The sequence below is a fragment of the Anopheles funestus genome, chromosome 3RL (assembly GCF_943734845.2).
Source record: "Anopheles funestus chromosome 3RL, idAnoFuneDA-416_04, whole genome shotgun sequence".
NCBI lineage: Eukaryota > Metazoa > Arthropoda > Insecta > Diptera > Culicidae > Anopheles > Anopheles funestus.
In genome coordinates this window covers 22,397,943-22,419,070 of record NC_064599.1, presented here as the reverse complement: position 1 = coordinate 22,419,070, position 21,128 = coordinate 22,397,943, and the positions used below count along the sequence as shown (strand labels likewise).

At 45.6% G+C, this 21,128-nt stretch overlaps 2 protein-coding genes across 5 annotated transcripts; one reads left to right on the top strand and one right to left on the bottom strand.

Moving 5' to 3' along the window:
* Positions 1-255: 255 nt before the first annotated feature.
* Positions 256-17,791, top strand: LOC125771934 (mucin-19). Of its 2 annotated transcripts, XM_049443128.1 has the most exons (6): positions 256-2,872; positions 7,337-8,816; positions 8,938-9,241; positions 10,420-10,622; positions 11,324-11,674; positions 12,145-17,791. In XM_049443128.1, the coding sequence occupies exons 1-6, from the start codon at positions 2,615-2,617 to the stop codon at positions 14,502-14,504; spliced, it is 4,956 nt and encodes a 1,651-aa protein (XP_049299085.1). In that variant the 5' UTR covers positions 256-2,614; the 3' UTR covers positions 14,505-17,791. The 2 variants fall into 2 exon arrangements, with proteins under 2 accessions (XP_049299085.1, XP_049299086.1); XM_049443129.1 differs by lacking the exon at positions 11,324-11,674 and having other exon boundaries at positions 257-2,872.
* Positions 17,792-17,920: 129 nt separating this feature from the next.
* LOC125771962 (glucose-6-phosphate exchanger SLC37A2) lies at positions 17,921-21,038 on the bottom strand. 3 transcript variants are annotated; one of them, XM_049443193.1, is made up of 6 exons: positions 20,671-21,038; positions 19,399-20,471; positions 19,186-19,227; positions 18,815-18,998; positions 18,592-18,740; positions 17,921-18,519 (listed from the first exon to the last, which is right to left on the bottom strand). In XM_049443193.1, the coding sequence occupies exons 2-6, from the start codon at positions 20,341-20,343 to the stop codon at positions 18,151-18,153; spliced, it is 1,689 nt and encodes a 562-aa protein (XP_049299150.1). In that variant the 5' UTR covers positions 20,344-20,471; positions 20,671-21,038; the 3' UTR covers positions 17,921-18,150. The 3 variants fall into 3 exon arrangements, with proteins under 3 accessions (XP_049299150.1, XP_049299151.1, XP_049299152.1); XM_049443194.1 differs by lacking the exon at positions 20,671-21,038 and adding an exon at positions 20,605-20,625; XM_049443195.1 differs by lacking the exon at positions 19,186-19,227.
* Between the last annotated feature and the right edge of the window lie 90 nt (positions 21,039-21,128).

Here is a 21,128-nt window from a genome sequence, read left to right as displayed (position 1 = left end):
TGATCTGATGTGATCAGAAGAACATTAGCATTAGCTTTATCGGAGATCATCAGTTGGATCAAAATTTGAATGTGATCTCAAAAGGGAATCGATGTGATCTCAATAAGTAAATCGGGAAGATTTACTTATGTTACAACATTAGAAATTACATTCGAACTTCCTTCTCTGTACACAAAGGTTAACAAACTGGCAATTCGAAAGGTTATTTACGGGTAATTTAATTCAAATTCTCCGCCTGTGCACTGTGCAGCTGAAACCGACTTCAGCTCGACCCCCGAACCGAACGCTGTAAACATCCAGCACCAGCTGTCACATCGACCAATATTTGCAGACTGGCTCTGTTTACCATTGTTTTCGCGTTAGTGGGGCGCCTTTTATCGTTTTTATCCCGTGCGTACGCGCTGTCGTCGTTTGCCATCGTTGTCACCGTGATACGGGAAACGCAATAGTGTAATCATCAGTCGTACGGGATAACATTTTCACCGTGCGTGCAAGAACCGTGCGTGAGGTGCGCAAGAATTGCGACGAAAGAGAAACCTTTCCACGGAGGCACGTACACACACACACAGATGCACGCACACACGTAGGTGGTGTGGGTTTTTCGTGAAGAAGGGTGGCTTGGCTGTGATAGGTGTCCGAAGGGAGGGGACGATAGGGCTGATGTTGGTGGCATAGTGAAAGAAGTGCGTTCGGATAAGGAATTTTTACGATAAGAGGTCTTGTGAGAATAATTCGGCGGAGCATAGAATTGTGTTTGTGTGCTTGCGGGTGGTGCGCGGATGTGTGTGCGGTAAGGGTTTCATCACTTCCTGTGTCGGGGGATGGCTCCCGTAGGCTCCCGTAACCGTATCGATAAAAAAGTGGAATGAATAACACGGTGCCAGAAACGTGAAGAGAAAGAAGAAACCTGATTGCTGTGTGGGCTCTTTGGAGTTCCCTTCCTGTTGCGTGTGTGTGCGTACGTGTGCTCAACCGTGTGGCCACGGTTTGTTGTGTGCGTTTGTGTGTGTGTATGTTTCTTTTCTATTTGTTCGTTCGCTTCTCACCCTTTCTCTGCCCTGCTGCCCACACCGTTTGCCCGCACATCGTCACACATTGTGAATGAAGTGGTTTGACAGCAGAGAAACGACGCATCGATTGCTGCGTTAAACATGACCGAAAGATGCTGCCTTTGGTCCTTTTTTTTTGTACGGGTAGTGAATAGGAGACGAAATGTCACCTCAGTGTTGTTGTTAGGACAGTGTTTTTAACCAAAAAAGGATTATCACAGTTAGTTCATTTTTGGGGCCATGTACATGTTCCCCTGCCCCCAGGGTTGGTTCCTGTTTGCCCGTGGAAAAAAAACGTTCGCCGGAAAGGAATGTTCTCGCACCAGGCACGAGTGCTTAATCGCCGTATCTGCCAAGGTTGAAGCATCGATTCGATGGGACTGATTTGATTAAAATGCGAATTCATTTGCCTGCCTGTCAGCCGCTTGTGCGGGAAGACCAATCAAGCGACAGAATTGTTCGGCTTTTCCGCAATCGTAATGGGGCCCCGGTGGTCTTTCGGCTGAGGTTCCTCCCCATTCAGCAGAACCAGTTTCATCCCAATTTGTTCATGCGTGTGTAGTTGTCCCCATCGTACCAACATCGTCGTCGTCGTCGTGGACGTCGTCACATTGTTCGTGTTTGTAAAAATCGCGATCGATCGGATTGACCACGTCCCGTTGCCATCGTTGCCATCATTTCATTTAACACAAGAGGATGACGGTGATGATCGCGTATGATAGAGTGATAAAATAACGCTGACAGCGTAACGACGTACGACGACGTACTTTGATACTTGTCTCCCGCGGAAGACGCGTCTTTGGGCGGTGGGGGAGGGTATCGAGAAGGGAATGACGAGGTGCGATGCTACCGCCTAATCTATGCGTTCAATTGTTATTTTATCATTCTGTTTGCTACCACATTTCTAACGACCACTACATGTATATGTAAGCCGCAGTGTCCGAAAAGCGAAAAGAAAAAAAAAGTGTTTGATCGACGTCAACTTCCCAATGGACGCGACGATGTGTTGGTGATAAAATCGTAAACGAACCCTGTACCGATAAACGTGTTTGGTTGGGGTTGCTAGATGATTGTGATTTGTGTGACGGAAGAGCCAACAAAAAAAAACACACACGTGTGAAATAACACGCCGCGAGAAGGCGCGAATTCGAGCAGTTTTTGTGAAGATCAGCGGGAGTTGTTTTTCAACTTTACACACAGTCCCAACGGAGTGAACGGAAACGTGCTAGTGTAACGATTAAACTAGACGCGAGAAAAAAAATACGCCCAAAATCGTTTTGTGTCAGTCAGATGATGAAGACCGTCATACAGGTAGTGTGGCCATCCCTGCAGATGGAACTGTCGTAAGCTTGTGTGTAAGCTTCCCCCACAAAAAAAACCATCGTAATTGAAGCATACAAATGTGGCTTAACACTGGGACCACCGTCACTCCACCTGCAACAGCTGATCGACGGATGCACTTTAGCCGCTTGGTAGTAGTGGATGCGGTTCCAGGTGTGCACACAGCCGGGAACCCGGTAACAACGTTGCTTACCGTCTGAGAATTGCACACAGAAATCTGAGAAATGACCGAATCATTTTCACCGGCCTTTGGCGGCATTGGTATGGCCGCCATTAAGCAACAGCAACTGCAACAGCAACAACAGCAGCAGCAGCAGCAGCAACAACAGCAACAACAACAACATCTTCATCATCATCCGCACCAAGGCGCGATGTCGATCGAGAAGCTGGTGCGCGTTGGATATTACGAGCTGGAGAAGACGATCGGCAAAGGTAACTTTGCCGTGGTGAAGCTGGCATCCAATGTCATCACAAACTCGAAGGTATGTCCTATCCTGATAAAGGGTAAAATTATAATATAATAATTAATCATTGTACGCAATTTGAATGCTTTGAGCAAACTCGTCGGATGTATGATAAATGAATGGTTGAAGATTAGCCGGCAAATTCGTGGATCACTTTCACACGATTAGGGCACACTCTGGGAGTTAGTTTCCTCCAGATGGGGGAGATCTTTAATTTCAACCTCACGTAGTTGTTGCTCAATTCCGATTAATTCCCCTGAAGGAAAAAAGCAGAAGGATGAAGCAGTTAAATAGTCAATTATGATTCTTTAGGAAAAATTTCACAGAGGAAATTTGTTTGTTTGTTGTTCAATCATCATCCCTAGACCTTCAGGTTGTTTACCAATCGTCTGGCTTGGATGGGATGGTCAAAAACAACTATTTAATTGTGGCTCTAATTGGATCGAAAACAGGTTTATCAATCTTTATCAGATTGCTGTTATACTACACAATTTGAAATTTTGCATTTGTTTAAATAACTTCGAAATTTTGAGAATGTTGGGTCTCTTATTTCTGGCTTATTCTAAATGAGAAAACTGTGATAGCTCTAAGTTGCAAGAGAACGATCCGAATGAGATTTAGTACTGGTCCGTACGTGTGAGGATTAGCGCCCTTTCCAATTAAACCTAAGAGTCAACTGAAGTAATATTTATGTTAAATTGAAGCTGTTAACTTCTCACTTTGTGTTCATGCTTAAAAAAAATAATATTTTTACATCTTTTCATATTTTAAAGCAATCAAATACTTTTAAATTCATCTTATACTAATTACTTATTATGGGAAAAGGTATCATAATTAGCAAAAAAAGGCATCAATAGCTAACATATCGCGGTGGTCGTTGGTGAACCACTAGAAGGTGACATAAAGCGAGACAATACATAATCATGAAACCACACCTCCGTGGTCATCCTTCAACCCGCATGAGGTTAAAGGTCAGCATAGGTAATATCGAGCCTTGAAGTGTAAATTTGCCGCTACGCCTAGTGTACTGCTGCTGGCCCAACTGGTTATGCATTGTCAACGTGGCTTAAAAACGTTGCTTTTGTTGTGTGGAAACCAGTCCTTTAACACCGCTAGCGATAGTATCTTTCGAATCGCTAGAGAAATAGATATACATAGGTATTGAAAAAAAACTATTGGTTTTAAGCCGGGTTTGAGCTATTGTACTGTAATTTGATGAGGCCAGGAAAATTTAGCTTTATCCTCTAAACATTTTCTTAATCGTGATAAAGATTCGCTTGAGATTTGTCGTTAAAATCGTAATCTAAAAAGTGTTCAGGCCATGTAATGGTATGGAAAGTACTATTAAAACCTATTCTCATACCTACCAGATATGCTAGAATTGGGATAAATTAATCATTATAAAAGAGTCATTCATAAAAATATTCAGCAAGGCTTCATCCACATCATAAATCGATTCTCGAAAGATTAATAAATCCTCAAAGATTCATCTTCAAGCAAACATTTCCAAAGATGACCAGAAGAGGCAGGCCAATAGCTTTTGTGATTGTAGTGCGAGAAAAGAAGACAAAAATAACCAAAATACTTCAAGCATTCGGGGCGGCCCGGTGGTGCATGTGATAAACGGCGCCAGTCCACACGGCCGGACCGGGTTCAAATCCCATCCGGACCGTCCCCCGTAGCAAGGACTTGACTATCCGGCTACGTGGTAAAAATAAGTTTAGTAAGCCAGAAATGGCCGGCGTGACCTGTAAGGTTGTTAAAGCCAAGAAGAGAGAGGGAGACTTCAATCATTCGTATGTGAAAAACTGAAAATTTCTTCAGACAACAACATACAAAGAAATTGTTGCTGAAAAAATCTTATTTCTGTAGATAAAAACATTAAAAAAATCGTAAAATCATTCTTTGGAATCATCTTCAATTTTTGAGGATTTTTTTTCTTTAGGATTGAGATAAAGGAATTAATGAATCTTCAGAAAATTGGTTCAGAGTCATTTATTCATTTCAAAGATGTAATTAGTTTCATAAATCTGAATCAGATTCACCTGAAAGAATGTACAACAAGAACCATTTCATACAAATCCGTGGGGCTATTTCGAAGGAGTTTGTTAACAAAAACCGACACACGAGAATTTTGAATAGATACAGGAAAAATGTATAGATAAAGAGAGAGAGAGAGAGATAAGATCACAAGAGGTTAAATAACACCATATTTATTAACATTTGAACCAAAGATGTATGGAAGTGGCAAAAGTTAGTTAAATTTACACCCTTAACAACATGTCAACAGTCAGTCCGCTACCGAAAGATATGAACTGATAACGTTTATCCATCTTCCACCAAGATGAAATAAGGGGGAGGTTTGTACCGTTACACCCATCCGTTACCTTTTTGGTTACGATAACGCGCGTTATCATTTTGCATCCGATCCGACGCTATCGGCGGGGACGCACTATTCCACCACACATCGTCAAGGGGGTTGTTTTTGTGTTTTTTTTTTGCTGTCTGAGCTTTCCGATGATTTGCTACTTCCACGCCGGAAGGTAAAGCAAGAGGAGAAAATTAAACAAAAATAATCACGTGGAGCAAAAGCAAAAGCAAAACGCTTCTGTTTCGAAGGTGAATATCAGCTGATGGGCAATGCTAGTGGCAAGAAGTCGTGTTGTGGGACATGTTAATTGTCATCGCAAACAACACTAACATATGAAAGGTGATGTTTTAATGTTAGCATTGGTGTGTTTCTGTTTTTTTTTTTTGCTTGTGTGTGTCTGGATCCATTGGTGGTCGTTGTTTTGTTGTGAAATATTATTAGCCCTTTAGTTGATTACAATATAGAAAGCACAATTATCTGCTAATGTGCAACTATTATTGCTGACCATCCCCATCACCATAATCGATCTTGTTCGTGGATAAGCTTCGTGGCCGAAGCAGCAACGGGGTATGCTTTAGGACTGATTTCTTTCCTTCCCGATTGCACATTGGATTCGATCCAAATGTTGGCACATGAGGAAAACGGGGAACATCGATCGGGGGAAGGGCGGTGCACCGATGCAAGGTAAAATGACGAACGTATTCGTACCATATGAACCTCGAAATAATGCACCATTTGTACAAGGGCCGAGGACGAATCGATCAGCCAGAATGTGTTATGCCCGCCCGTACTACAAAACACGCGTCACTGCCCGGCCGAAGGATATTTCTTCGGACAAACCCGATGCAATTCCGGTGTCCATTGTGGTCCATTGCGTCCAGGCAGACAGAACTGCCAAAGAGAGAAAGAGAGAGAGAGAGAGAGAGAGAGAGAGAGAGAGAGAGAGAGAGAGAGTAAGAAAGAGTCAGTATTATTGTAGGAAATGGTGAACTTTTAATGACCTAAAAATGAAGGAAATCCATCTATTATGGTCAAACCGGGGTGCAGGCCCACAAACACAAAGACACACGTTTGTGTCCTGAAATGGGTGGAAGAAATGAAGTGGACTTTTTTTTTTCTTATTCCTGTGCTATGGTTTCGAATGCTTTATAAATACAGAACGGAGGCTTGACTGGATGTTTAAAATGGGACCAATCGAAAGCGAGCCTTCGGCTCGGAAATTGTGTAACTGCATGGTAACTTCTGTAACTTCGCCGCTGCTACCAGAAAACCTGACCTCCTGGAAGGCAAACTACGTCGCGATCTATGTTGATGATGACAAAAAGGGATCCCGTCGTGTTCCTTGTGAAATCTCCGGCCCTCCCCCCACCCAACCCCTTCCGTATTATGACCCATAAATAGTAGCGACACATTGTTGTACGGAAAGGACATGCTTTGTGCTGTGTTCCCTCCCTCCCTCCCCTCCCCCCGGGAGTGGTTTGGGGTCTTCGCGGTCGTCCAATTTTATGCCTTGGGACAGTTTAAAATAAGTCCTTTCGCGTGTTCGCCCCCTCCCTTCTGTATGTATGCAAGCTTTTATACCCAGGATGGACATGTGAGAAAGCAGCAAAATTGGTGGGAAGGCGTTCGAAAAAAAAGGGTTTGAAAATATTTGCATTCACAGCTTGTTTGGCTCGATTGGTGACCTCACTTTACCGTAATGAGACGAACCGGGGACGAATCAGATGTTCTGAATAATTTATACAACAGCTCGGGTTAGCTGTTACAGCCCCCGTCGGATGTCCTCCATAACTATCTTTTCGACAACTTGCTCCTTCTCAACGCACTTGCCATGTTGGAGAAGTTGAAGAGAGCTGTTGAGGGGTAGAGTAGCCGCGCTTTATTGACATAACCCTCTGACAACGCTATCAAAATTTCGTTGGTCCCAGCTCAGAAAAAGTGGAAAATACCTTCCGAGTTCCTCTACTCTACTCTAAATGTTCGCGAATATCCCCAATGCCCTTTTCCCCCAATAAAATACAACAAAACACAAAAAAACTTTCTTTTCATTTCCTTCCGTGTTTTCTCTCGTGTTTTTTTCTTCTTCCATTTTGTTTTGCCCCCGGCGACAGGTTGCAATTAAAATAATCGATAAAACCTGTCTGGACGAGGAGAACCTGGCGAAGACGTTCCGCGAAATATCGATACTGAAGATGTTACATCATCCCCACATAACGCGGCTGTACGAGGTCATGGAGTCACGCAACAAGATCTACCTGGTGACGGAACATGCGGCCCAGGGTGAAATATTTGACCATCTCGTAGCGAACGGGCGCATGCGGGAGGAGGAAGCGGCCCGCATCTTTTCGCAGATAGTGGCCGCTGTCGACTACTGCCACCGGAAGGGCATCGTGCACCGCGATCTGAAGGCCGAGAACGTGCTGCTCGACACCGAGATGAACGTGAAGCTGGCCGACTTTGGGTTTAGCAATACGTTTATTGAGGGCCAACCGTTGCGGACGTGGTGCGGTTCGCCACCGTACGCAGCGCCGGAAGTGTTCCAGGGCGTCGAGTACGACGGGCCAAAGTCGGACATCTGGAGCCTGGGTGTGGTGCTGTACGTGCTCGTGTGCGGTGCGCTCCCATTCGACGGCACGACTCTGCACGATCTGCGCAGTGTCGTGGTGGCCGGCAAGTTCCGGATACCGTTCTTCATGTCGCAGGAATGTGAGCAACTGATCCGGCATATGCTGGTGGTGGAACCGGAACGACGCTACACGCTCAAACAGATCGCACACCACCGTTGGCTGGAACAGTACAATTCGATTCCGATGCTGGAAGCGGGAGACTATGGTGGTGCAGTTGGCCAACCGCAGCGTGAGGCAGAGATTCTGGACACGGTTGTAATGACGCACATGCTGCAACTGCCCGGGCTGACCGCGGACATGATTGCGCAGTCGGTGCACGGTAGCCGATTCGATCATATCTACGCGATCTACAATCTGCTGGTGGATAAGCTGCGCCAGAAGCGAAAGGAAAAGGGTCGGCTACAGCATCACGCCAGCCTTGCGTATTCGCGCTCCCGCAAAACCAGTATTACGACCGGTGTCGTCGATCGCACCGAAGTCATCAAGAACGATTCGCTCGAACGGTTAAGCCCGCTGACGAGCGTCGGTTCGACCATACTGAACATATCATCCGGTTTGGCCGGTACGGAGGATCTAGAGAAGTACGATCTGGACGCGGTTACTTCAACCGCTACAACCCCCACAACTGCACCGCCCGGTACGTCCGGTACGGTAAAATCGTCGGAAACGTCCGCCACTGGCGATCATTATCTTTTCCCACCCGGCTGTGCTAATGGGACGGTCGGTGCCGGAGGAAATACGCGCCGGCATACGGTCGGTCCGGGTGATGTGGCACACGAGCAGGTGTTGGTCAACCCGAACGTTGTACCGATCAGCTTCAAGATTGGTGGCGGTGTGCACGAACCATCGATTCCACCGACACCGAACGTACCGATCAACATTCCGTCGCTGCAGAATCAACCGATCCACAATCTAACCATTAAGGATCAGCATCTGCTGAAGCCACCGACTGTGATGGGTGCAAGTAAGTTGAAAAAAAACACACACACACACACACGAACCCCCATTGTGCGGGTCGTTAACATTACCCAGCGATGCTGAATTGTTTGTTTATGTTACTTTTCTTTCCCTCCAAACATTACTAGCGAGCTCCTTTGGACGACGGGCCTCCGATGGTGGAGCAAATCTGCAAATCTACTATCCTTCGTCATCTACTAACTTCCACGATCAACACCATCAGCAGCAGCAGCAGCAACAGCAACAACAGCAACAGCAGCAGCAGCAACAACAACAGCAAGCAGTTGATGGTTCGGTGCTGGTACCGGCTGGCGCTTCCACCCTAGGACCGATTAGCCCCGGTGTAAACAGTTCCACGATCATGATGGACCACGTGATGCTTCAGACACCCAACAGTGAAGGAACAGACGATTCGAACGATGAAATACAGAGGTACGGATACACAAATCATAAGAGAAACAGAGAAAGAATGAAGAATTTGACCACTTAGGTGGTATTATCCGGTTATGAAACACCGTATGCATGATGTAATGGCGCGATAAAGTATCATTCGTCATTTTTCGCTTATTACTTCTACCTTGACTGATCAAAAATGCGTCAGAGATGTACCGAATGTGCGTGTTTTTTTTTCTTAGATCAAACCTCGTCAGTTGGATACAATTGTGTGTGCAAAAGGAAAAGTGTATCCCCCCTTTTCGGTACGCGCGTACGTTTCAAAAATCAAAACACACAGACTGTTTGCGGACTTTGTTTAGACGGTGCTTCCTATCGGAAGCATTTGTTCGTGACGCGTTGCGTGCGTTTTGTTTGTTTTTTGTCTTTCTTTGCCTTTTTGGCTGTACCGTGTCCTAACGGAGGGTTACCGATTTACCATGCAGTGGAGATATTGTGCGTAAAAGGCGTTTTTTCCTCTCGAGCTGTCCTTTATGCTCTATTGCATATTTGCAAGCGAGTGGGGCACGAGTTTAGAAGTGAATAGAACTGATGTACGTACGCACGTTGTGATAAAGGAAAATGGATCGCTTATCGGATGATAAACCGTTCTCGCTCGCTTATAATAAGACAAGCTCTTATTTAACTAGATTAAAGAGAGATAAAACATTTTAACCGACCGGATAAAACGGTTGTAAATTATGTAATTTCGATCGATCAATGGAGTTTTTTTTCCTAGCGAAACAAAAAAAAGGTTTTAACAGGATTTACTTAAATGAAGTATTGTCACGTTACTGCATCACATAATCAGAGGTGTAGCACGATGTCGGTATAAGAACGTATCGACGTTTGTAATCCTCCGTGTATTGATGCGTTATGTCACCCTGTGGCACATGTAGGTCGAACATGAATTTCCATTTTCCCGGCATAATAAGCAGAACCGAACGGCACGATGCCCTTTTCGGATGTAAATGATGCACTCCAAACTGTATCGAATAGCAGAATAGATAAAACACCGGAGATGGTATTATAATGAACCTTTCGCGCTAGTAGAATCGATATGGAAATTGTGCAACAAGGCTAAGGCTGCTTTCAAAAGTGTGCCGCTGTGTACCGATTGTTGTTGATTGTCGCGAACCGATAGGCTTACTGATTGTCTTTTTATTCTCTGCTTTTAGATATATGCACGGTCGCGGCTGCACCAAACGTCATACAGTCGGCTGCACCGATGATCTATCTGCGGGGAATGCGTCACCGATGGAACCACCGCAGGCTCACTCACCGGCCCCCACGACGGGAACCGTTAGCGGCACCGGTGGTGTCAGCGGTGGAGGTAGAACCAGGCGTACCGGTTTGCTAACCGTGATGGAACGTCCGCCCGGTAAGTGGGGTCAAACAGCGCTGTAGTAAAACAAAATTCGAATCAGATTCGAAACACGTGTTGTCAATCGTTCGCTAGTTGTGTTTTTTTTCTTCTTTGGTACACGTACACGATCGATGTTAGTTTTTTTGTTGGCAAAACTGATACAAATAACTTTAGGCATTGTTTTACCGTGTTTTGCATGTGGCCTTAAACTATTGCTAGCTGTGAAAACAAATTGTTTAGTAATTATATTTTGTTTTAAATTTTTTTGCACGCGGCTATTGAACCTTGTTTTACCACTTGATGTTTTAATTTCAAATCTTTTTATTGTGTAACATTTTTTCCAATTCGTATTTAAATATTTTGTTTCGATTTTTAATTACCTGTTTCGTGATGCTAGTTTTTAATTTGTTTTACTATTCCATAGTTTCGTTTGCGTTTTATTTTTACACCTATATTATTTTTTCCTTGCCTTTTTTTCCCACCTTTTTTTCTTTCTCTTGTAAATATGTTTTTCTGTTCAAACGAAAACATGTGCATCAATGTTTGTGCTGTTCGCAAAATATTTTTATAAAAACGTTCCAAAAAACCCGAATATAAAAAAACCACACGCGCTGCTCTTAAACAATACACCTAAAACAAATTGTGGCGCTGCACCATTTCGCTGCTTGACACGGTTCCTCGTTACCGTATTCGATTTGCTGCGGTGGTATGCGCAGTGATAAGCCCGGATCTAATACGGGAGGTAGAGGCGCGTATGAACCGAGACTATTTGCCACCTTCGCTGTTACCTACCAGCACGGTCAGCTCTTCCGTGACTAAGCACGGTCCGCTTGATGCTGGACCCACTTCCGTACTGTCACCCCCGATACAACCTGCTGTCCCGTACAGTCAGCATCTTACTGTAGCACATACGAACCTTGCCGGTGTGTTAACCTCGTGTCCACCGGTTCCAACGCCACCGCCCGCTCATCAGCAACTGCAGCAGCAGCAGCAGACGGTACAGTCGCAGATCTGTAATAGACGTTACGCCACCCGCACATGTAAGCTACCGACGGTACAGGAAATTGGTAAGTATGCTCGCCGGCAGCGAGCGATCGTACACGCGGGCAAATGGAATCACGGAACAATGATAAGGATGCATCTGAATATTCGCCAATTAACCCAACCATTACCGAATGGGAACCGATTTGGGAAACCATACAGGAGTTTGTTTTTTTTTCGGACAGCAATCACAACATTTGCCTCACATTAACACACATTAAATAAGCGTTTGTTTTCGCCGCTTTTCATGCTCATAATACTTTCAAACATTCGTCACATCATGCCTGTTAAAGTGGCCGTAGCGCTAGATCGTATAGGTGTTTGGTGTAGATAGAATTGTGTTGAACGCTTTCCAGCAAAATGCGCTCGTAGTCTGTGTGGTATAGTACACCTCATCCCATAAACCTAATTTCGCTTACCATTCGTTTTAAACACGCCGTCTATAAGTGTATTAGAAACGAGCGAAGTATTTAACACGCTACCCTTTATGTTGCAGGTCGCTACAGTCCGGTGCGCCGTGCGTCAGAAGGTTCGCGCATAACGTCCCAGTTCCAGGGCCCGTTCCAGGAGTGTCAACAGCTGCAGAAAGGTTTGCACGCCGCAGCAATAGCGGCATCGCAGCAGCGCAACAATCTGCTGATCACGCCCAGCCCACCCCTGGCAGATAACTCCGTCAGCTTGCCTGGGTCGCCGATGCACTGTAAAGCGTTTATGGACGATCGGACAACCTACCCGGACATAACCGTTCCGCACGATGTGCTACTTTCGCTCGTACCGGGGCTAGAGAAGCTGGTGCAAGAGAACCGACTGCAGATCGAAACGGCCAACAGCATTCTGAATACGCGCACAATGCCGTACGAAGTTGGTCACCAGCTCGGGCTGGTTCGGAGCGGAACAACGGGCGGTACGGTGGGAGGTGGTGGTACGGGTGGTACGGGTATTATGGGTGGAACGCTGGATGTGGGCATGAATCTGCTACAGCTTCAACACAGCCAAAGTGTTTCACCGTTGAATGCGACACTTCGGCATGGTGGTGGTGGTGCCGCCGGGTCCGGTTATCCCGTTCCCGGTCGGCCTACCGGTTTCCCGATGGGTGGTATGCAACCGAGCTACATTGCCGGTGGTGCGGGCGTCGGTACAACCTTTGGTCCGTACGGCAATCCGTACGGATTCCCGAACCTGATGGCACCGGGCGGAATGTCGACGATGAATGCGTCTAGTACGGGAATGTGCCATTTGTCCGGTTTGGAGTATGCGGGTAGCAACAGCAACAGTGGATGTCCTTCGCCGGTTTACTACGCTAGCGGTTGCTCTTCACCGATCCTGCCCGGGCCGCCCGCTTCAATCGTGAGCGGTTGTAGCGGGACGATGGGCGCCGGTAGCACGAGCGCGGGAACGGCCAGTGGTGGTGCCGCATCACCGATGCATCAAATTACTCGTGGCCTCAGCACATTAAATACGGGCGGTGGAGGCGGCAGCAGTAGTGGAGGAATAGCAGCCGGAGGAGGAGGAGGAGGAACACCAGGAGGAGGAGGAGCAGTGGGAAGTATCACAATGGCGGGTGGTTCCATCACCCGCGGGACATCCTCGGCGGTGACACCGTTCCCATCCGTTGCCTGCAATGAACCGCTCGATCTAAGCATGGACATCGTGAACAGTGTGGAGATTGATTTTACCGGCCGAATAGTGGCGGGCTGTTACTCGGGCGCTACCACACCGGTCAACTATTTCGATCCGAAAAATTACGGTCTGTTGCCACCGCCACCACCACAAACCATGCGCATCTCCGCGACACCGCCCACTTCGCCCAACAATCTGTGCATCATCCAGGAAGAACACTCGACGGCGACGACCACGGTTGCGGGTGCACCGTTTAAGAGCCATTCGGCGAACGGTTCGCCGGAAGATCTTAGCTTCCAGCATACGCATCCGCAGATCTGCTTGACCGATGTGCAGGGCAGTGAAATAACGCTGGTCGCGTTGTCCGACTCGAGCCATGGCGATAGTGACGATTCACTCAACTGTCCGACGGGTAGCAGTGCGACGACGAGCGGGTTGGGATTTTCCGGTCTACTCATTACGGAACCGACGAGCGATATGCCTTCGATAACGCGTGGCGTTGGCCGGAAGGCAAGCCTCGACACGGAGAACAATTCTAGCGCAACAACAACCTCGGCCAAGCTCGATACGTCCGACATTAGTGAGTCTTATGTGCGGCGCGGTAGCGATAAGTCGCTCGGGTTTAGTGACGATAGTTTGAGTAACGATTCGAACCATTCGAATCTGTCCCCGAGCCAGGAACCGTCCGCTGCAAGCTCGGGTTTCAAGAGTGCGGACTCCAATTCCGAGCAGGACGGTGCTAGACTCAGCCCGGATTCGCTGTGCGATGGTGCGAAAAGTTCGGACGAATGTTACGAACTGCCGCTACCGCAGGAATGTTCATCGCTCGATTCCGCACGCATTCTCGAGATGGTAAAGCGAACGCTCGACTCTACGATGCCACCGAAGGGTTGCGTTTACGGTGTGGCCGGTGGCTACGGGTGTAAAGTGTCCGGTTCCGATCCTAACAGTAGCAGATCGTCGGTAGCGATCGGCATTGGAGGTGATGATCGGTCCGGTTCGGTTACCGGTGCAGATGGGGCGACCGGTTCGGGGCGCAACAACTCCGGCACGGACGGAAGATCTAATCTAAGCTTAGAGTTTTCCGGTGGGTTGCAGATTGAGCTGCAGGTGTACGAAGGACGCAACAGCAAAGACAGCAATACGAGCAAGGGCATTAAGCTGCGGCGGATCTCCGGCGATCAGTACGAGTATGGTAAGCTCTGCCAGCAGCTTATCACATCCTTAACGGTGTAAGTGCACATAGCGATGAAGGATTTACGTTGATAGATTTGATTTTTTTTTTGTTAAACATTAGCACTTACCACCGTTTCGTCACGTAGCTCAGTTTGCTACACTAATCCTAGTGACTTGTTGATAGTGAATCCCTATCAAGCGACGAACCCCCATAAAAGGGCGTTGTGTTCGAACGAGTTTGTGTTACTATATATATTGTTTTTAGCTACGTTTCTGTTAAATGCAATCTTTTAGTATAATTGTCCGTTCGACACACACATACACTTTCGGCGAACGTGTCGCGTAATTATTATTGCTGCAATGTCTTTTTAATCTCAGCCCGGTTTCGGTTAGTTCAATGATATATAGCAAAAGGACTAAAATGGTTGGACACGAGGCGCCAGCGCCCGAGAGTAGTACGTTTTAATGCGTTAATTTATTAGCTTGTATCATTTTATTCGATTTCAAAAGGAAATTCCCCCATGTTTTTAATACATATAGCTGGTGCAGAAGCATCCGTTTAGATGAAGAATGTGGCCACAATTCGCTTTGTTAGCGTTATATAATATGCCTTGAGTTTGTCGAAGGAACGAAGAAAAAAAAAACGGATTCCGTCTGCGTCTTTCACCTTCGCTCCCTGCCTCCTCTCAGCAATAGCCAAGTAGGTAGTTTTTATCCTTGTTCGTACATGTATAGTATTGTTAATCAGTAAGTAAATGATAGCGTATCTACCAATGAGAGCGAAAGAGAGAGAGAGAGCGAGAAAACAAGGAAAGGAACGGAAAGCTGTTTGTGTTGAGTTTTCCCTTTTTTCCCCCTATGAAGTGTCTCTAGCAATATTCACTAGATTGTTCACTACATCCCGGGCAAAGCCAAAACGGAACTTAGAGATATGACTCAGTTGAACACCATCTAATTGTTAATATGTCCAAACCGTTTCTCGCTTCACCAACTACAGTTTGGCCGTGTGGGGGAAATCCGAAAGCCACTTAACACGGTAGTTTTATCGAACGTTACGAAGAAATTATAGGCGTTTGTTTTTAGTTATTACCTTCCGTATGAGTTCAACGAAAAAACAAAACCTCCCTTGCCAAGTGGGTTGTTAAAAGTTATCAGTTTCAAACTGTCGTAAAGCTGTCGTTTGCCGATAGACGCGTACACTCACTTAGCGCGGTTCGGCTAATCTCTAAGACTTATTCACAATCGATGGATCATGCTCATGATGTATAGATATGTTGTGTTCAAACTCAATGCACGCCTGGTGTAACACGGCATGTGCTACAAAATCGTTATGAAGAAAACGTTCCAATAATGGTGCAAGTGTCCTACTAACTGTATGTAATGCTATCTGTTTCTGGAAGCTGTCGACATGATCATTTCGAGCTGCAAGTGATGTTTTTTTTTAAACAATTTTGGTTTCTTACTGTGTCTGTGAACAGTTTTTGGTAATATAATTTGGAAGAAAAATGCTAAAAGCGATCGATAGAGAACGGGCCAGTGCCAGTTAGAAGAGAAAGCGATACTAAATATTTTATATATATACATTCAGAGACGCAGAGCCAGCACGATCGGGATGTTGTGTGCAACACCGTGGTAGGATTAAAACGAGAAAACAAATCCATTCTGAAACCTATATGTGATGTCCTGGATCACACACTGAACCAATATGTGCAATTTCTAAGCCGAATACATTCCAAAATGTGTAACTGTCGTCGTTGGTGGTGTGATGCAAACAGAATGAAGCGAGGATCAAGAAACAGATCCGTACGTACGAAAGGGAAATATTAATTTATATGAAATATATATATATAGAGCTATACATATAGATATATTATGGACAAAACACAAACACGAACGGACATTCCTGAAGATGTGGTGAAAAGCTACCACACAAAAGAAAAGAGGCGCAAACCACAAACCACTGAACAAAACCGTTTTCATCTTCAGTTTGGTGTGTATGTGTGTGTGTGTGTGTGTGTGTGGAATTTGCAACAATGTAAGAGTTAAAAGAGAGTTTATATTTATTGCCCAGTTGCGTAAGGGACTGGTTTGTCCAGAGTCGAAACCTTATTCGCCAGAAAGCTAATACACATTTGCCTGTTATCTAGCAAAACAGAACAGCGCATTGGCACAAATCAACTGAAAAAAAGAAGTTAAAAACTAACTAAACTAAACAAAAGTGTAGCATTACAATGAACCAATACACAAACGTAAGCAAAACAAAAAAAAACCCCGTCTGTCTGTAGCTACCCCAAAATTCCCGTCTTAAACTTTACATAGGGTAGTGTAGAATAGCTAAAAACAAACAAAAAAACAAATCGCGTATCAAGAAGCAAAATGGCAACGCAATGCGACTAAAAGTGATCGATGCATACGAGATTCGTCGGAGACAAAACAAAACCAACAAAAACCAATGTTGACAAAGGCAATGGAACAAGTGCAAATACATGTAAATCGAATTCGGCGGAAGGAGCTGATGATAAGCTAATGCAACTGGAGAGCTAGGAAGGAAGTTGTGCTGATATTTCCCCCAAATGTTCAATCGATGATAGTTTGGCTAACGGTTGATAATGGAACGTGCGTAACGTCTGCGATCGTTACAGTGAAACACGAACAAGCAAAATATGGAACGGGACGAGATCAAACCGATAACAGCAACAAAAAACGGACACAAGCGTCAAAACATTCGAATGTAAGTGATTAGGTTTAGCGCCCTCAACATATTATACACACCATGCATACTACATAGCTCGATAGTGGCTAGTATTTCCATATTGAACCTTCTACTGCGTTTACTATTTTGACTACTACAACTAACAAGCAGAAGCAAAAGGAAGAAGCAAAAGACAGCCCCGCAAATGATGGATTTATGGTTAAATTAGTACGTAAAGGAATAAAGAAAAAAAAAGCAAACCACAGGACACACCATTCACCGTACAACCTTACTATAACGCAGGGCAGGATAAAGCAACAAAAACACAAAGAGAAAGAGAGAGAAAATTCAAACTCAATAGAAAGCACTGGAAACACTTGCAGAACGCCAACCAAACTAAAACCAACTCTCCCGCTACTAAAATTGCCCAACAAAAAAAAAAACAAAATCCTATTCGGGATTTGTTTTCGGGCGAATTGCAAATTGCCCCCAACTATAATCAAGCATAATAGCAACAAAACACAAAACAGAAAATAACTACAACAAAAAACAAAACTAGAACACAAATCAAACCACAAAACAGTTGAACAAGTTTATCATTAAAAGACTGCTGTGATTTTAACGTAATAATGAATAAAAGATATAGCAAAAATAATGCAATTTTTTTCTTTCTCGGGGATTTTGTGTCTGGGGAAGGAAGGAAAATAGGGACAGCAGATAAACCGAACACGAATGGCTTTTCTTTCAGGTATGCGACACACGTCTTATGCAACGACGCAGGACGTTGGTTGTGTAAGATGAGACCACCGGTAAAGAGCTTTTATTTGCGGAATAAACGTAATTAGCCTTACTTGACTTATTAAAAAAAGGTTAATGATAAAACCGACACTACGCCCCCCCCCAATCCGTTCATCTCAGATCCGATAACGAGAGTTGACGTAAAAATGTACAAACACACCGCAACGCCGTTGATGTTTTTGTGCGTGTTTCTTTTTCCTTCTTTCTTCCTCTCAATTACTCAATGCGAACGTTATATCTTCGGTTAATGTTGCGCCGTGAGCACTCTTTGCTGCTAATGCGCAGCAGCATCACGAGCGCTAGCACGTCCGATATCACCAGCATGTAGAAGACGTTACTCCATCCGGATACCATGCCCGCAAGCAGTGGTCCAATGGCGGCCCCGATCGATCCGGTACCATCGATGATGGCCGTTACCGTGGCGAGTGCTTTCGAATTTCCATTCAACGAACTGTGCTGTCCCAGCTCGGCACTGACGGAGGTGGTAATGAGTGCGTACGGTCCATTCACCGTAACGCCCACGATGAACAGTAGCAGAATGTTCACCGAAAGCGATACACTTCCCCAGCACCGATAGATAAGTAGCTGCGGAAATGAGTGGAAGTTTCAGTTGATAAGAGTTTTGGTTTGTGCATCGTCGCTTCCTTTCATACATACCAGCGGTGCAGCGATCGCGAGCATTCCGGTGCACGTTGTGGCAGGCATGGAGCTAGCATCGGAAAGCATACCGGCCGCGATCGCACCGACAATGCCACCAATATCGAACACGGTCGATACGTCCGCGGACAGCTTAGCACCCATCGAAGCTGGAAACGAAAATACCATTTAGATTCATTCACGCCTTTACACGTACTGTTTCAAAATGGGAAAAAAAACTCACTAGAATGTTGTATGTAGAATGGTAGCCAGAAAAGGAATGTGTAGCTGACGAGCTTGGAAAAGAAGAGACTGAGGGAAAATTCGACCACACCGGGAATGCGCAGTGCACCGAAGAATCCGATCGCATCCTGATGCGATGGCGCTCGATTGATACTTCCTATGATCGGGGTGCGTTCGTTTATTTCCTGAAAATGGTGCAAAATATTGTAGGTGAATATCAAACATATAAAAACAACAACAAAAAAACACACCTAACAGTTAAACATACAAATAATAATTATAAGACTACAACAAATACGACGATCACGATACGATACGGCGATTATACGATCACCGTTAATAATGTAACTGTCACTACACCCATGCACTTACAGAATAATAACTGCCACGTAAGCTTCTCGTTGAAGCATTATCCTGCGCAACGGAAGCGACGAAAGAAAGGCAAATTCATACGCAAAACACAAAATGGCCACGAGATAAAAAGCGAGAAAAAATAAAACAAAATGGATTAGTTCTCTAACACGCTACCGGTACATACGGTTAGTTTACAACCGGCTGAGGATTGAAGATGATTCGTCCACCTACCTGTTCCGTATTTCCGACGTACTCGTCATCACTCACGGATTCGTCTAACCGACGGTTACTCGAACCGGCGGACGATCCACGCTGCTGGTGCGCATAGTCGGCCACCTTCTCCTGACAGTCGACAATTTCTGGCCGCTCGACCAGAAACAGAAACATTACGAATCCACACAAACCCATCAGAAAGCCGGGCACCACGAACGACATCGACCAGTCGCGTTCGACGTAGTGTGCCGCTATCAGCGTACCGAGCACATTCCCGATCGACGTGTGACTGTTCCAGATGCCAAAGATGAGGCCACGCTTTGATTTGCCAAACCATCGGCCGACGATCGTGACGACACCGGGCCAGCCGGTCGTTTGGAACATTCCTGCCAGTGCCTGGACGGCGATAAAGTACCAGAGCGCGTGTATATCGTACACTTTTGCCATACCGAACAGATAGCAAAACACACCGGAAAAGGCCATCCCGAGGGCCAGGAAGTAGCGCAGCGAAACACGCTCAGCGATAAAACCGGCAAAAAACATGGCAATTGCGTAGCTGAACAGAAACGCTGAATCTAGCGCCCCGAGCAGCGAGTTAAAGTCTGGCTGATCGAATGGGGCATAATCACACCAGGTACCATCGGTTGGAAGTGGGGACGGTGCGGTCGGGTCGTTTCCACCCGCCGGGGTCACAAATTCCGGTGGAAGCGTTACTGTCGAACAGTTTCGGTGCAGTACCGATTTTACGACCGAGATCGGTTTCCGCGTCATGTGGTAACAGGTGTAAGCGATATAGGTCAACCCAAGGACGGAACATTTGAACCACAGGACACGGTTGACCTGGAAGCGGGGACATAATTTGGCCGACAGGTAGCTTATTACGCGAACACCGATCGGTGCATTCGGGTAGGTCGAACTCATCCTTTGTTGTCGTCCGGTGGACGGTATGCGGGCCCTTTGCATTCAATTGTGTGTACGTAATCAGAAAGAGAGCTGCTCTCTTCCCAAACGACGTCTCGATTAGTGTGGTGTGCGCGTACGTGTGCCCGTTTGTGTTTTGCTTTCGTTGGCTACGTGGGCTGATTGATTTTCTGTAAAACACAAAAAACAACAACAAAAATGCACAAACATTTAATCGCAATCACGCAGAACCAAACAGGCTTTTGGTTGGTAATGAGCTGATAAGTGAAGCACTGCAGCTGTCCCTGGGTCTATGATGCGTACGATTCTCGACGGATGACTCACGGACCTAGCAGCACCAATGCCACAGATGCGCTCGTTGCTTTATACCTTTGTTTTTTTAACACTTGGCCACGAAGGATTGTTTGCCGCAATCAGTGTGGAATCGATTCTACATTCTGCGGGAATGCTTGAATTTCTTTTGCACCAATACACACGTTCGAATATCACCAATCACCAGCGATACATGATGTGGCCGTCGTTGCTAATTGGAAGCCCGCATCAGTAAGTTCTTTATGATGTACACAATGCTGTGGTATTGTTTTCCCTTCCACACTTTCCAGCTGACGATGCGCGATGTTGTTCTAGGAAGAGGTGCAGAATAAAACACACACACAAACACACTACGATGCTTGTAAACATGTCAAATTGCATTGACGTTGCGGGGTTTTGAATGCAATACGTTTATACGACCACGGTTGAGTTGGCGTCCTACTTTCAATCCAGATTTTCAACAAACGTGTTTCGTTTGAAAATTTATGCTTGTTTTCAAAGCGCTTTTACTATGA

What these genes read in the sequence shown, in the direction of transcription:
- LOC125771934 (XM_049443128.1), top strand. Translation starts at nt 2,615, where the DNA reads ATGACCGAATCATTTTCACCGGCCTTTGGCGGCATTGGTATGGCCGCC. An exon ending in ACCGACTGTGATGGGTGCAA is followed by an intron (nt 8,817 to 8,937) that starts GTAAGTTGAAAA and finishes AAACATTACTAG; the next exon opens with CGAGCTCCTTTGGACGACGG. An exon ending in TCGAACGATGAAATACAGAG is followed by an intron (nt 9,242 to 10,419) that starts GTACGGATACAC and finishes CTCTGCTTTTAG; the next exon opens with ATATATGCACGGTCGCGGCT.
- LOC125771962 (XM_049443193.1), bottom strand. Translation starts at nt 20,343, where the DNA reads ATGCAAAGGGCCCGCATACCGTCCACCGGACGACAACAAAGGATGAGT. An exon ending in TACGTGGCAGTTATTATTCT is followed by an intron (nt 18,999 to 19,185) that starts GTAAGTGCATGG and finishes CACCATTTTCAG; the next exon opens with GAAATAAACGAACGCACCCC. An exon ending in TCGCGATCGCTGCACCGCTG is followed by an intron (nt 18,520 to 18,591) that starts GTATGTATGAAA and finishes TCATTTCCGCAG; the next exon opens with CTACTTATCTATCGGTGCTG.